We start from the raw sequence: 17,341 nt of genomic DNA on the forward strand, positions 1-17,341 counted from the left end.
CTTAACAGTTTTATAGCCATAAAAATTGGCTCAAGCGTAACTACCTATTTTTTGAAGAAGTGACTCTAGATTCTTCCAAAGACACATTTTTGGGTTAAAAACCTTTCCTTTAATGAAATTAAGCTTAGAACTAGGCTTTTAAATGGTGCCAATTTTGGTAGGAAGTGAGGATGCATAAGTTTCAAAGTGCTTGTCGCGGGAGGTGCGATTTATTTGATGTCGAGTGTATGTGCTAGCTAGTCATCTGAACAAATTGTGTTGTTATTTCCAGAGGGCCAAATCCCGCGTATATCCAGCTACCTGCAACAGGAGCGAGACGCGGCGCGCCTCCCCCGAGATAGACCGTCTCCGCCCATAGGAGATCCAGGTAATGTAGCATACATTACTAAGGCTGAGTTGCACCACCTAACTTTAACAAAAAAATAATTGGTTCATAATCGGCGGAGATATTGCGTATAAAAAAGTTCATCCCCAATTTTCCACCCTTGGGGGTGAAATATTTTCTTCAAATTCGCATGAAACCACCCTTTTGATAATACCTATTCAACAAAAAAATTATCGTTCAAATTGGTTTATAATCGGCGGAGATATTGAGTATAAAAAAGTTCATCCCCAATTTTCCACCCTTGGGGGTTGTTTTTTTTATTATTAAAAAATGGGACCACCCTTGAGGTATTACCTATACGCCGAAAACAGATTTGTTCAAATCGGTTCATAATTGACGGAGTTATCGCGTAACAAACATAGAAAAAAAAACATACGGGTCGAATTGAGAACCTCCTCCTTTTTTTGAAGTCGGTTGAAAATCACAAGAAATGCTAAAAGGAGTGTCAAGTCGAGCGTAAACTAAAATACAATAGGTATTCGTTTATTTTTTATAAGTATTATCCTAGCCAGGTACAGAACCTGGAGATAGAATAGAATATTCCGTCCAGTATTATCACACCAGTCAATACTACAAGCTCTTCTTCTTAATTCTTCTTCTTCTTACACAACTTAAGAGACGCGTACTTTTTTGTCGGAGCCCTTCTTCGGCCTTCTTACCAGTTGAGAAGTCTGTTATAGTCGTGATAGGTAAAACAAAAATGTGCCAAACCTATAATTACACCATCATGAAAACTTATTTCTATTCTTAAATTATTTTCAGTGCATGTGTTGCGCAAGGAGTACGCGAGCGAAAGCGAGGCGGAGTACGAGCGAGGCCCTCGGAAGATGGCCGACTCGCCCCGCAAGGTCGAAGGCATAGGACCCACTACCAAAGACGGCATGCCGGTTACACTCAGATCTGTAAGTTTTTATTAGAATTTGAATATTTATTTATCAAAGTTAAGCTAACACCGTTTAAGATAGTAAATGCTTTTCGCCTAATATAAAATAATGTGACGTTATTACGAGAGTCCCTATTTTAGTTAGTCTTTCATCCTGAGTAAACAGTGATTTCTGAACATTACTACTTTGGGACAAGAATTTTCCTAAACAAAACATTACCTACCTTTACCGTGAGAGATAAACATAGGTACAACGAATTACCGAACTTACTTTCGCTTCGTTGTAGTATCCTTTTACGATTTTCATGGAAAAATTAGTGATAATTTTATTTCAATTCTTTCAACTATTGTACTGTTTAGTGATGTGGTCTAACACAATTTCAATTTGTTTTTTAGGAAGTTAAGGACCCCTCAAGGTGGTACAAAAAGATGTACGACACAATACACAAAAATAAATACGATGGTAAGTAACATTTTATAATTTATCTCAGATATACGGGGTGATAATATCACGGGACATTGAGTAATAAAGATATGAGTTTTATTTTTATATTATGTAAGTTCAAAACAGATGTTAGAGATTTTAAAATGTTTCTTTTTCAGACGATTATGTGACAATACGATACAAAAATCGCCGAGGTGATTATAGAATGCTTTTCCAAATTTATTTACATTGGTGGCTGCTTAACACAGGCGCATATTAAATTCATTAACATTATGACAAAGAAATTATCATAAATTAAAATTATTACCATTGTAAATATACATTTGCTTCATTAATGAGATGACATGTAAAAGTGAGAAGTATTTAATCCATATTCAATTAGATAACATTTCGCCAGATTCATTTCTGAATAAGTTACTAATAAATTGAAAGCAATTTAACTTTACCCTAACTTTAAAAAATAATACAAATCATATAGGCAATTCTAATGACGTTATAATATCATGATGATGAGTTATATGACTTATATTACTTTAAATTATAAGCTTTACCGCTTTGCTTTGAAATAACAATTGAAATTACAGTTAACAATTTCAACTTATTATATTACCATAATGCTCGTCGATTCCAAATTATTTTCCCACTCAGTGTCTTCTATTGCTGTTTTTTTTTCTGAAGTAATAGACATACCATTATGAACATAATATTATCTTCGTTTCTTACCAGCCCTCTCCCCGATATATTTCTGACTTGGGACGATAGACGGTGATGGATGCTAAACTAGACATTCGGCTTTATTTATCGCTGCAACTGAACGAGCATACTTAAAAATATTTTTTAATAAACAGTCCTTGAATTAGGTGCAGTTTCAGATACCTATAAGTTACACGAGTCATTCGTAATTGAAAATGTGTCTACAGGTCAACCACCCCAACGGGTGACGAACAAATCCCAGTACGCGTACTTCGATCCTCGATCGGGGTACCTTAGTGAACCCGAAGGAGGGCTCAGCAGGCTCGGCTCTAGCACGTGGAGTGACGCGTACGACAGTGACGTCACCACCGGGCCAAGGAGGAGGACCGCCTCTGTTCAGGAGGAGAGGAGGATCAGCGATGCTACGTCGCCTTACCTGCCAAATAATAAGTAAGTACATAAAGTTTGTAGAACCTTACCAACCCTGAAAATGGGCTTAGCAGAGTCGATAGTGACGTCACTGGCCCGTAAAAGCTTCGCTTAGGAAAGGAGAATAAATAAGCAATTACCTCCTTCTAATAATAAGTAAGTACACAATTCTAGTTGAGATACCTTAGCGCGCCAAAAGGAGGGCTCAGCAGACTCGGCTCTAGCACGTGGAGTGACGCGTACGACAGTGACGTCACCACCGGGCCAAGGAGGAGGACCGCGTCTGTTCAGGAGGAGAGGAGGATCAGCGATGCTACGTCGCCTTACCTGCCAAATAATAAGTAAGTACACAAATTTTGTGGAACATTAGCACGCCTGAAAAAGAGCTTAGCAGAGTCGATAGTGACGTCACTGGCCCTTAAAACCTTCGTTTAGGAAAGGAGAATAAATAAGCAATTACCTCCTTCTAATAATAAGTAAGTACACAATGCTAGTTGAGATACCTTAGTGAGCCAGAAGGCGAGCTTAGTAGACTCGGCTCTAGCACGTGGAGTGACGCGTACGACAGTGACGTCACCACCGGACCAAGGAGGAGGACCGCGTCTGTTCAGGAGGAGAGGAGGATCAGCGATGCTACGTCGCCTTACCTGCCAAATAATAAGTAAGTACACAAAGTTTGTGGAACATTAGCACGCCTGAAAAAGGGCTTAGCAGAGTCGATAGTGACGTCACTGGCCCGTAAAACCTTCGTTTAGGAAAGGAGAATAAATGAGCAATTACCTCCTTCTAATAATAAGTAAGTACACAATGCTAGTTGAGATGCCTTAGCGCGCTAGAAGGCAGGCTTAGTAGACTCGGCTCTAGCACGTGGAGTGACGCGTACGACAGTGACGTCACCACCGGCCCGAGGAGGAGGACCGCGTCTGTTCAGGAGGAGAGGAGGATCAGCGATGCTACGTCGCCTTACCTGCCAAATAATAAGTAAGTAAACAATGTAGCAAGTTAGCACGTTAATAAGTCTGACAGCAAGCTTAGCAGACATGATAGAATCACATAAAGAAAAATGTACTATAGTGACGTTACCGGCTCCCAAAGACTGCAGAGACGGCACAATCCTCTGACGACCCGTCCAAAAAGATTGACCACTCTGTAACACCAGCAGAAAACTCCAGATATCTTACAGAGCTTGAAAGGGGGGATAACAGGTCATCTCTGATTCAGGATCAAAGCATGTGATTGTGATCTCACTAGTGCTTAGGTTGACTCCGTGCTGAAACTAGTTTTTAAGCAATCTATCTTTTTTTCTGATAAAACAATATTTGTGTCTATTAGCTGTACCCAGATTGTGCCCGAAATACTCAACTCAACGCGTCCATTTTTTCATCAAAAACTGAAGAAAAACCAGAATACCATTATCTTCTTTTCAGATATAGCACCTTAGCGTCTGCAAGAGCTAGTCAAGAAGTATACAAAAACCAACCTGGAAGGATAGAAAACTACGTCCCTGGAAAATCGTCTGTTGTTGACAAAGAAGCCAAGCAGGTACAAAATTATTCGATTCATTTACAAATGAAGAAATAGATTTCATGATATTGCCACATCACATTTCATCCATCATGGTATCATCACCCACGAATGCTCAAGGAATATTATACGTATGTTTATTATAAGGACAATTTAATGCCATTTGGGAGTTTGTCAACTTTATACAACCTTCATTTAGTTAAAAGATCATATCAGTGAATTTTAAGTTTTATTTAGTAATGCATTAATATAAAATTGGCATACTCATTATCCACCTCACAACTAACGGTTTGATCACAGACGCAAGAAAGCAAAAATAGTTTTTTTCTTTCTTTCTAGTGGTGGGACGAGGTCATGGACATTTTTGATGGGGTACGAAACCTTTTTATATTTCTGATGTGTGTTTAACAACTTTTTTATGTAACATTCAATGTATATTCCATTTGTTATTCGATTGTGAGAATATTCGGCATTTATTCTAATCTTTAAATATTTTTAATGATCATTGTCGTAAATAATAATGTTTTTGAGCAATTTGATTGTAATAATATTTTAATTTGTACAGTATACCTAATAAAATATGATGCTATCAGTAAACTAAAAATATTGAGTTACGTTAATATTATAAAATACACAATCGCAACAACCGCCCCCGAAAATTTCGAAATAATGCACATTCACCACCTAAGCTTCGGATTCTAGAAGTCAATCTAATAAACACTAAACAGATATATTTAAAGATATTCAATCATTTCTCGGCTTCAAAAAGTCTTGAGCCATTTTTATGAAACGACACTCTTAACCCTTAAGTAACATCCTTATTTTTGGTTACACATTGAACACCCTGGGGTAAAAAAATAACCCCAAGCGGAAATTGAAAAATATTAAGTAAATTTTAAAATCAATTCAATTTGTGATTTATATGTATTAGAGGGCTCACTAAATTATACGATTGCTTTAAAAAATCGTCTATCGAGCATAAAGAAACATCTCAAATCAATCATAACAAAAAACAAAGAATTTTTTACTTGCAACTAACAACTTCCACAATGATCTTCAAGAAAAATCTTCGAAAGTTATTATGGGAACCAAAAACTTACACTAATCGGACATTGAATAGATGCTTTATACACATTTTAAACACAAAGTTAAATAAAATGAAAATTTCTGAACTTATAACAAAGCAAAATAAAAAAACTTGTTTTTTATAAAATTATGAGAAATTATTTTTTATTTTATTTTATTCCTAATTATTATTTTCGAAACACATCAAACACACCGAATTATTACGTAATTATCACTTTCGAGCTCTATTTCTGTGTCGTATTTATGAACGCCCTGTTCTGAGGGGATGTCTTCAAAGTTCGAAAAGTATCATGTAAATCAGGCTTTATTTATCTCTCTGCATTCTCGAGACAACTGGCTACTTGACATTCATATAAATATTTACTCATTTTGTTTAAATATTATAAATACTTATTAATAACATGTTAGGTGATGATAAATTAAAGCATGCATAACTAACACCCTGGGGTAAATTTCTACCCCACCTACCTGTAAAAGCCAAACGGATGATTTTTATCACATTCCGCGTCTACGAGCTTAAAGCACACGCTCTGCATTGAGAATACACAAAACGACATTACGCTAGCTTCGCTAGAAAAAAAGATATGTTCATTTTCATGCGCCTGGGGTAAAAAATTACCCCAGGGTGTTACTTAAGGGTTAATTCGATCCGTACTTTTGTTTGTTTTCACCATCAATTCCTAATTTTTAAGTGACCCCTATGGTAACAAATAATATGAATTCTGTTTACATAGGGGTCACTTAAAAATTAGGGATTGATGGTGAAAACGGACATGAGTCTATTCGTTATAAGTACCTACACAGATTGAATGGAGTTTTAAAAGTCGTTACGTTACACGGTTCTAAGTATTCAAATTGAACCAATAACCGATACCGACCTATTTCTTTGTCTCTACCTATCCCTTATTTATAATTTTCAAAACTGACTTCTAGAACCCGTAGCCCGGTTGCCTTGTAAAGCCCCGTCCCTTTGCCAATGTTAACGGATATTACCAACTGTTCACTGATCCACTAACGGTATTTCCATTGCTGTCGGGTGGTGGCGCACTAACAGTGGCTAGACGACAACTCACCCCTGCCTCCTTACACGACGTTGCTCGCTCGCGCCATACAAAAGAGTGTAAGGTTTAACACGTTTCGTCTGCCTGTTGTATGTGTGCCTTTGGTGTTTTGCTGTTTGTTTCAAACCTTAACTGAAAGTCACTCTAAATCAAAACAAAAGAAGGTTTATTCTCAGTGTCTTCAGTTTTGTAAGCGTTGTCTTTTTCGCGGTTTGTTCCAATTAAATTGTGTAGATGGCGCTGTATGCATATATTGCGCACGAGTTCGTTTTTCTAATAGTTTTGGAACGAGAATCAGAACTGTTCGCTCTTGTTTTTTAAATGAAATTAAATTCATAAAACATCTGACTTTCAGTTAGGATTAAATATTGTAAATATTTTAAGATCATGGGAATCATACGCATGCTGGCCTTTGTTCTACCTATAATTTCCTTAGGGATATCAATTGTTAAGTATATTTTATCGAATTCTACATCTGTAACATAGAAACTTATTTACATTATAAAAAATTTCTACTTTACAAATATTACTTTAGGCAAAACCAAATTATGACAAAATATGCCATCTATGAAACTGATACTCGTATTAATTGTAATTTTTATACTGTGGTTTATACACTACATTTTCAACTTTAAATTTTGAGTGTAATTATTTAGCATGTTTCTAGGCTGAGTCTTGCCTATGTGTGTGTAAATACGCGTAGTAAAGCTTGATCTATATTTTCGGCATGGATTTGAATAATAAACTCAAAACTTATTAATTTTCTCATATGAAGCAGCTCTTACATGTATTGTTTTTTGCAGCAAAATATTTCGAGCACCACCTCGTTACCTCAAGCTTCTCCCAAGGAGAAAAAGGATCTGACATCAACTATTTTATCCAAATCAAATATGGCAAGGTAAGAAGGCTTTCATCAAAAAATATAATTTGAAGATTTTTTCTAGAATTTGTTATTATTAGCGTAAATCCTTGGAGAAGGCCTTGTCCAGCAGTGGAAGTCCTTTAGTAAAACAAATGATACGTAAAGTGATCAAACAACTGGTTCGTTCGTTTCAGCCGAATGACGTCCACTGCTGGACAAAGGCCTCCCCCAAGAATTTCCACAAAGATCGGTCCTGTGCCGCCTGCATCCAGGCACCTCCCGCGACCTTCACCAGATCGTCGGTCCACCTAGTGGGAGGCCTGCCCAACAACTAGTTAGGTACGATCTGTGTAAATCATCGCTATGATTTACTGTGTTGCACGGTCCTTTTCTGACTCTAGGCCCGATCCACAAGCATCCGGAAATTATGAGATTGTTTGTTTCCTCAAAAATCTGGATGCGTGTAGTCCTACGCTATACATGACGGTTTTTATGTAGTCAAAAATCTGCAGCGCCATTATTTTTCCAGGGCGTTAAAAGAATCCGGCTACGAATCGGACTCCACCCTAGTCTTCCGTCGGCGGGACGACACAGAAGCCCCCCTCTCCCCCGCTGAAAGACGGGCGGCCTACAGAGACCTACAGGCGGGAGGGGAGCCCCCCCTCCGAGGATTCCGCTCACCAGCGCCACCTAGGACAGGTAAGGGAAGAGTATAAAACTGAAAAAGAGCTGTAAATCTAGCTTTTATAAGGGAGGGGATATAACGAAGCTATTTTTTTAAGTGGAAGCAGTGAAAGGATTAAGGCAGAGAAACAAATCGATTTTGTATTATCACGAAGTTTCCCTAAATGTGTATGTGACAAAAACCTAGGTATAATGCCTTTATATTAAATAGAGTGGTTAAGGTTATATTTCGATTTTAGTCGACACAAAAAATCTATTTCTAAAAGTTGTTGGCTTAAAAACGCTAACTGCTCTTAAAATTTAATTTCATGTTTATTCACTCCACAATTGGTAGCGCTGATTACACAATGAATTATTAATTAGAGTTCTGCTGCGTTAAGTAAAAATAAATGAGGATGCGGAGTGAAAGAGATGTTAAAAATTCGTGATAATTGGAAAGTAAGAAGTTTTATTTGTTTTAATAATTCTTTACACTTTTATTACGAAAGTGTTACAAGCCGTAAATTAATAACGTGGTTTACTGACCATTAATCATATTTCGTGGATTAATTACATCGTTAAAAGTGAACTGTAAAACAAATATTACTTCGATACTGTAAATGGATTATAATTCGATGTATTACTGTATTTCACAATAACATTATATCTATTTTCTTATGAGGCTGGTCTGAAATGCATGGTTTAACTGTTATCTACTGTTTCGGTGTCGGTGGTTAATTTTATTAACCAATATATTAATTCTGGTAGTTGTATTCAGTTTTACTAAAATATTTACCTTTTCTTAATTTTTAACTTAATTTTTAATAATTGACCTATTATTTTACCAACAAGTATCCAATAGTTCCTTCGAATTCTCCACAGTAAATGAGACACATTAATTGTAATAGAATAAGGTCTTCTATTTTCAAAATTTTATAAATAAACCGTATAATTTGGTCAAGGTTAGTGCATACACCATGTCACACCACATACCCATACATTGGTACAACTATAGGACGTGATATATCAAGGTCACATTATAATGGTCCCGTAATGACTCGATGATGCTGTTTACCGCGTACACTTTAGTTTATTACTAAACCCACGTGAGGTAAGTTAATCTCTAAATGCATGATCTCTTAGTCTAATCAAAATATTACAATAACGAGGTGCTGGGACTTCGGCTCGCTACGTAACAAGGTAATTAAAACTCGCTGCATGAACAAGCGTACTCCAAAATTAAACAGGCACATTGTACACTCACAGTATTGTTTGATACGGCACTTTCGTAGATCCACGTTTAGATAAGCAAAAGCTTTTGAAAATCACAAATATATTCCAGGAGCACAAGAAACACGATTTTATCACATCTAACATGGAGCAAAAGAAGAAAGCGAATCACTGATCAGCGGTTACAATCCACAGACGAATCGGAAATAGAATACATTCCGATATCATCCACGCTGACGAAGATAAGAGTACACAAAAAGACCCCGCAGTTTCACGAAGTCATTTGCTATCCAATTACTAGCATAGAACCAGAAGCCAAATTCAAGAAACAAGCTCCATCTTTCATAAGTGTCAATGTACCAAGTGATGCCCCAGAATATCCACCTGCTCCTCCGAGAAGAATTTCCTCCAAGAATAGTAGAACGTTAAGATTAGTAACATCTACAAGACCCGTATCAACGTCACCAAAACGTACTCTATCGCATTCACAGTCAAATGTAGACTTTTTAAAAGACAAGATTAGTCACAAGCTAACTCGACAGAATACTCGCATAATAAGTAAAAAAGAGCCACTGGCAGATAATGACAAAACTTTGAACAAAGTCAGAAATATGTCTACGTCGGCACCGCCAGATGTAAACAGAAAAAGTTCAGCAAATGTTTCTAATTTAGCTAAAAAAGCTTCTAATGACGGAAAAAATACGGGCACGAGCAGCTTTGGCTCGCCTAGAAGGACGCTAATGCCCACAGAGTATTCAAATTCTATGCACAGCAAATACGGAACTTCTCAGGCCTCTGTCGTAATAGAAGGAGGTGCTGGCAGGAAAACGCCTATAACTAGTATCTTAGATAAAGTTACGTCATTAGACAAACTGTGGAGTTCAGAAAAACGTAACGAAAGAATCGATATGTCTAAAATTAAATCAAAATCTAGTACTCGGACAAACACTGTGGTTTCCCCCAAAGTTCCAAAAGCAGCAACAACTATAATAAAGTCACCAGGGCCAAGTGTTACTCACAAGAGTCGAGACATGGTTCGTACCGCCGAGAAAGTCCAAAAATTGAAGATTTCGAATATACACGCAAAATCCAACCCATGTCTGGCAACAAAGCAAGAAACAAAAGTTTTGAAAAGTAATCCACTCCAAAACACTTCCAGTATCTCGAAGTCATCTATGAATATTTCAACATCGCCTATAAAAAGACAAAATCAAATAAAAACGGCGGTTGTTACTAATTTAAAGAAGAAAAAATCTTTAGATAGTGTTGTCCTTCGTCCTCGAAGTGTTCCGTGTCATGAAACTTGTAGTAAAAAAGCAAAAGAAACTAAAAATATTAAAAAAGAAGTAACGGCTAAATCGGTTAAAAAGGCTACAATAAAGTCGCCAGCGGGCTCGGAAACAGAAAGTCAGTTTGGTGACAACGTATCAAGTGAAGCTTTGAACTTTGGTTCATTTGAAAATATTGATAAAAGGTTCTCTTACGCTAACGACATCAAAGAAACAAGAGATGCTGTTATATCAGATTCCTTTTTCCAACATCTTTTCCTTGGTGGATCTGTTATCCCAACTGCAACTTATCCCGTCTTGGAACCAAACACGTCAGTTTTGCAGAAAGCTAAAATGTTCCAATCATTCCCGCAAGATTACAGGGAGGCGAAATCTTTGAACACTTATTTGATTCATCGAAAACCAGTTTCACTGTCCAGATTTAAAATGTGGGATAGACATTCGAGTCCAGTACGAGTGCAAAGTCCACGTTCCATATCTTGGCCAGGTAGAATGCACAATGAAATTCGTAAGTTTGATAGCTTGTCTAAATGTGATGAATTTGGATCGACATCATCATTGGCGACTACTAGAAGTAGAAGCGAACCACCAATAAACAAAATTTTTTTTTCTCAAACTTCTCGTCCCATATCACCGACTATAGTTTTCTACAAAAAAGAAAAACCTCAAGAATCTCCAGTTCGTACTTCAGAATCGCCATCGCGGTTGTACTTTTCCCAGACGTCAAGATCTATATCACCTAAAGTTGTTCCGAAAATTGTAAGGCATTCGCCTCAAGTTCAAAGTCAATCACAGTCTCCAACAAGAATCGTATTTACTGAAACCACACGACCAGTATCACCCATAGTAACAAAACGTCTTACTAAATCAGTAACCTTAGAACTTGAAGAGGATCGTGAAAAGTATCCTTCCACAATATTTTTCTCTCAAACATCAAGACCCGTGTCGCCAAAAGTGACTAGGAAACAAAAAACTACAAGCCAAAGCAGAAGTCAGTCTACATCTCCTGTCACAATCAGGTCCCCATCATATCGTCGAATACATAATGCAAGATTGCAAAACACAAAGCAAATTGGAGACAGCACAAGTGCTCTAAAAAGTGTACTGAGAACCCGAAGCGCAGGAGATGCTGACAAGAAAATAGTGGAACGAAATGTTCCCTTCAAAACCAAAAGTGATTCAAATTTAAATGCCCACGATCCCGAATACGAAGAATATGTACTTGATATGCAAAACACAAGAATCCGGTCGGAACGATTCCGTGAACTAAACAGATACTACACATACCTAGAAAGAGTAGCCGAATTAGAAAAAACTACATCAAATTCTGATCTGCGACATAGAAGAAAGGACGAAGAAATTATTGATTTCGATCGTTGGAAGAAAATAAGAGCGATTGAAAGGGCTGAAGAAGAATTAAATAATTTATACCTGAAACTTAAGATAGCACAAAACGAAAACGACGTCTTATTTTATCCAAGAGATTTAAAAGACTTCAGGTGGAATCATGATAGAGAATGGGGGCTCAGAATTAAAGAAAAATCTGTTGAAGATCTCAAAGATCACTTCCAACAAGTTTCATATTTTGATTCCAATGAATTAGACCAAACTCCTTCAAAAGATACGTATAAACCACTTTGGCGTGGCACCAGCGTAGCTGAGACAGCGTTTAAAATAAATAAGAAAAACGTTCGTGATAAAAGTGATCAACGTGTAAATATTAAACCAACAGTTTCTTTAACTCCAGAAACTTCTTTGAGTGAGCTTCGTAAAAAGATTGGACTTGGTAATCGTCTTTGGAGTAGTTTATCTATGGAACAAGTAAACGCACTGAAAAATCAACTTAACGCTATTTACAGCAAAGAGTTGGAATCTAAATCAAACAAAGAACTTGACAAATATGCAATTGATGTAAAAGATTCAAAAGATTTGGAAAATTCTTCTTCTTCGTTACATGTGAGATGTAACTCACTTGTCACCCCGCAATATGTTCCTGAAGATGATCCAAAGACAAGATTAAGTAAATCAGAGTCAATTGCTGCCATTTCTTGCCCTATTACTTCAGTTAAAGAGCTGAAAAATAATGTAAATAAAATTCAAATGACTCTTAGTGAAAATGAAAAAAGGAAAATTTCACAAACACTCAGCAAAGAAATCTTGGACAGAATAAGCAAATTTGATAATTCTGCACCGCTTTCTTTAAAAGACGAATTAAAAGCCACTGAGTTAAATAAAACTGCCAATGATAAGGAGGAGAAAGATAAACGTGAAGAAGTATTACCATCAAAAAACGAAAAAGCACTTGCAGAGAGTGTAAGCTCAGAAAACAACCCAAATTTGTCTAATACAAGTAAAGAGAAAAAGAGACATATGATTTTTCCAAGTGACAAGCAAGATTATCAATACGTGTCGTCAGCAAGTGAAACTGACACTGCTAGCTCAGACGTCTCTAATAAGACTGTTATTTATCGCGGTCCCAGCAAGGAAGTTCAAAGAAAAGTCGAGTATTTCGAATCAGTTAAAAATGCCACGGAACTACCTAGCATCATACATCACGCCAGGGAGAATTCAGATGAAAAACTAAACCAGGATAAAATAAACATCAGCTCGTGTGAATCCATTGAAAAAAAAGAGAAGGAACCTCAAAAAAATGTAATGATTCAATCACAATCGTGCACAAATTTTAAAGAACTGTTCGGTGAAAGTGAAAAGAATAAATTTTTATCGTTGCCATCCAATCCTGAAATTTATTCAAGATCACCGTCGCCGCATTCTGAAGTACAAGTTATTGGTACGGACCGGCGTACGCCTGACACGCTACGGTGTTCTAGCGAAGAAACAGTGTGGCGCAGTCGAAGCCCATCGCCCGACCCGGAGCGTTACTGGCGCGCTTACCTCAACCTGGCGCGAGCGGGAGAAGTGCGCCGCCTCGCGCGACGCTTCGACTCACCGTCTGCCGCTGGCGCTGTGCTACGCCGGCACCGCAGCGATCCTGAAATCGCTCGAAATGTTCTACAAAAAAATTGGTCCTCCTTCGAAAAATTTTCCAACCGCCGGGAGAGAAACATGCTTCCTGTGGCAAGGGTGCCGTTACGTCCCACCAATCGTTACATGCCCCATATCGACATCATATCGAAACTGGCCGCTCTTCGTAGACGCACAACACCCAGATCCAGGTCCGCGGAGGAAGCATCGGAATGTAGAGCTGGGGAAGTCGATCGCATTCGGCGCCGATTTGAAGCCATGTCGTTGCTCGGTCAGATATACGCATCTGCCCCTGACATGAGTGAGCTTCGAGATATCGCACCATATTTAGCGGGTCCTTGGGTGGCCCATAGGTTTCCTAGGAGAAGCGATAACAACAGGTCGATTGAAGATCCCAGTGCATTGGTGCGCGGTCGATTGTCGCCCGTCAAAAGGGAGGTTAAGCGGCCTGTGCCTAAAGAGTCGGTGAAATTGAGTTCTATTTTGAAAAGTGATCTGTTTGCCAAGCAAGACTTCGACCCTTCGGTTCACCGGCCGGCCAGCCGCTACGAGCCCCCGCGGGCGCCGCCGCGGCCGCCGCCCGCCTCGTGGCCCTACCGCCTCGCGCCCTACGTCACGCCGTCACGACATACTGTCACATTTCAAGGTTAATTTCTGTTCATACTTTTCTTTCATAACCTGATTTATTTTGGAGTAACTTGTACAAAGACGTGCTTTCCTTGTCAAAGTTTTATTGATGCTCGTTATGTTCGCCGTGGCTTCCTGCGTGTCTGTGTTGCGTGATTTCTCGTTACCCAAACTTTATACCTTCGACGTTGGATGTTTTATGTTGTCAATATAAATCTAACAAAACCGTGAAGTCTCTTACTAAAATAAACTGATGCATAACGATGTCAATATTCCTTTGACTTAGACTACATGCAGGTGTTTTATAGAATCTTTATCGCAATGAATTTGTTGTACTCTAATAGAGACGGACTCGGCGCCAGAACCTCCAAGGAGAACGCCACACGGGAGCTATTCGGATACAGGCAAGTATAATTTATATTATTAGAACCAAATCTATATCACCATATTTCGATAGAGGTACACACACTAAAGTATGTCACTCATAATAAGAATAAGAAGAATACAGAACGGAGATAATGTCTTGACCTACTTTTTTGATGACCCTCTGTGTATTTAGGTACTTTAGCGACCACCCACATTCATAAGTCACAGTAGGCATTACATGTACACAAAAAATATGTACGCACATTACGGACTCAACTACTCGTGTTTTTTCTATTATTTATTTATTTATTATACATAACACAACATCATGTAAACATTAACATTATTATTGTTTTTTTTTAATTATATTAAATTAATACATTAGGTAATTTACTATTACCAAGCTTTCCTTCCGTAAGTCATTTGGCTAACGTGAGAGCTACCACACGTTGCAATTACGTCTGTATTATCTATGCGAATAAAAAAGAAACAATGGCCTTTGTTCAAAATAATCGACCACCTTAATTTATTCTTCTGACCGACGCTGGCGGCTTGAGTTGTCTTGTCTTGTGTTTGCGAGAAATAAAAATATGTATTTTATGATACCAGATAGGTATTATCATTAAAATTAATAACGAATGCTGCATTTATAAATTCCAAAATATTACAAAATGAGCACTGATATCTAATTGTTTATATCTCCAAGCATAAGATTTGCGTCATTCGCCGCGATTGGCTCGCCAAAAGTTGTCGGTTCGGTTTTTTTTGCGTAAATAGTTCGCGTCGACTTTACCCGCGCATTGTGTTGTTGTGATACTTTGTGAAGTTCGTTGTCTTTATAGAATATTCCATTATTAATATTATCGACAAGTGCTGTATTATCATCGGTCGTTCAGTAAACAGATAAAGTGTGGCTTATCTATACAACCGTCAGTTTTACTTGGTGCAAATCCTACACCTGACGAGTGCGGTGCTATAGTGATGTAATCAAAAAGTAGTTCAAAGTGAAAATGATGGAAGGCGATCAAGCGCATACCGGTGTGCTGACAATAATTCGGAAGAGCTGCGTTTTAGATAACGATAACACGATCTACGAAGACGATGGGTTCTTCAGTGACGTTCCTGGCTCAGGATCTTTGTCTAAATCGTTAAGAGCAATGAATAAGTATGTGAAGAAAAATCTACTTTACGACCAATCTGAAGATTACGGAAATGATAAGGGTTACTTCACAAAAGAGAATAGTCCTAACGAGTCTATATCTAAATGTGATTCAGACAGTGTAAGGAGTAATGAGTCAATTGAAAAGCATGTGCCGTTATCAGAAAATCTGAATGCCAATCCTTCTGTTGACTCTACAGAAAAGGTTCCTGACATAGAGGTAGCTAATACTGATGCATTGACCGATGATTATAAGATAAATTCGTTGCTATTGCTTGAAAACCCTCAGAGATTGGAGTCTGACACTGCAACATCAATAGTAGAAGAAAACAGGCACGTATCTCTTGCTAATTTGAATCTAATTGATGAACACGAAACTGATCACAATGTAAATGAAGTTAAACTTCGGGAGAGATCTTCTGATGAGAAAAACGAAGAAAAACGGCACACGATCCATGACTTTACTGATTGGGCGAACAGAACTAACATATACCCAGATGTTTATGCCCCACTTCCGTACAGTAAGTTGTTAATAAATATATTACAAAACAAGATAATAATAACTCTTATTGTGGAATCTAATTACATATTTGGCAGTGTAAAATTATTACCCTACCAGTGTTTAAAGTCTTAAGTCATATTATTTATAAGCTTATTAAATTAACTTTCTGTACGATCGATACCTTTAAAAAATGTCGTTTGTTGTTTAATCATTAATAAACTTATTTTAGTTTATGCGATGACAAACTTTACTGCTTCCGCATTAGCCGCATCGTTAACGTGCTATAAACATTATTCTAAATTATTCATAAATCATAGACGTCGTATCCGAAATTACAATAGACATTCCATCGATATATTTAGACTATTACCGAATGGAATGCAGTCATTGTTTTGAAATCATAACTTCATTAGTCAGCAAAGCTACGCAACGTTATCAAAAAACGTCTGAGATAAACTCACGCGCACGCAAAAGTACGCATTGAGGATCTACTCTGTTTCAACCATTTCGATCAATCGGCTTTACTTACCTGTCGCTGTTACTCGTGGCAGCATCCCAGCGTGAGTGAAAGGGATAGTTGTAGTAGAGTGTGTCGATTTCTATTGCGGAGTAGGGCCTCAGTTTAGGCGGGAGATGGAGTCATTATGGTAGACGAAAGTTGCAAGTGCATTGCGGTTGTAGCTGTCAGCGGGCCCGCGCTTGCGCTCGCGACGATTCTGCCGCGCGATTTGACAGGTGTCAGTGTTGTGTGTGAGTGACAGTTAAGATGGGAATCCTGAAGCAGATTAAAAGGATGACTGTTCACGGTTGGTTTATTTATTTAAATGTTATGTTCTTTTATAAACTTCCATACTTATACCGTTCTACATATTATTATGATAAAAAAATTAAAATAATTTTGTTTAATTTCGCCTGCCAAACCAGCCTTCACTTCACACAGTTGCAATTTAATACCATCTCAGGACATTTAAGTCTAATCAGTCCCATACGGAACCCAATTCATCAAATTGAAAAATAATTTTGTCTCGTCAGTATCCTGAAAGTTAACTCTCGGGATACATCATAAGTTATCAATTAATGAGCCAGTAAAATTATCAGATAACCAAGTTAAAATATGTCAGTCCGGAACTTTATAAAATACTCTTAATAAAT

At 37.7% G+C, this 17,341-nt stretch overlaps 1 protein-coding gene across 8 annotated transcripts in view; it reads left to right on the forward strand.

Moving 5' to 3' along the window:
* The first annotated feature begins 273 nt into the window (after nt 1–273).
* Nucleotides 274–17,341, forward strand: part of CAP (Cbl-associated protein) — a 39,625-nt gene continuing 22,557 nt past the window's right edge. Inside the window, exons 1-10 of one of the 8 annotated variants that reach the window (XM_028322312.1) lie at nt 274–367; nt 1,148–1,287; nt 1,665–1,731; nt 1,872–1,907; nt 2,634–2,856; nt 4,263–4,377; nt 4,699–4,731; nt 6,500–6,565; nt 7,310–7,404; nt 7,898–8,067. In XM_028322312.1, the coding sequence (XP_028178113.1) occupies nt 1,213–1,287; nt 1,665–1,731; nt 1,872–1,907; nt 2,634–2,856; nt 4,263–4,377; nt 4,699–4,731; nt 6,500–6,565; nt 7,310–7,404; nt 7,898–8,067 (880 nt within the window). In that variant the 5' untranslated portion in view covers nt 274–367; nt 1,148–1,212. Of the gene's footprint in view, nt 368–1,147; nt 1,288–1,664; nt 1,732–1,871; nt 1,908–2,633; nt 2,857–3,683; nt 3,817–4,262; nt 4,378–4,698; nt 4,732–6,499; nt 6,566–7,309; nt 7,405–7,897; nt 8,068–14,506; nt 14,567–15,096; nt 16,209–17,341 lie in introns of those variants that run through there. The other 7 variants (XM_028322311.1, XM_028322313.1, XM_028322314.1 and 4 more) reach the window with 7 other exon arrangements.

This window comes from Ostrinia furnacalis, unplaced genomic scaffold (assembly GCF_004193835.3).
Source record: "Ostrinia furnacalis isolate ACB-3 unplaced genomic scaffold, ASM419383v2 OfSCF7613, whole genome shotgun sequence".
NCBI classification, from domain to species: Eukaryota; Metazoa; Arthropoda; class Insecta; order Lepidoptera; family Crambidae; genus Ostrinia; species Ostrinia furnacalis.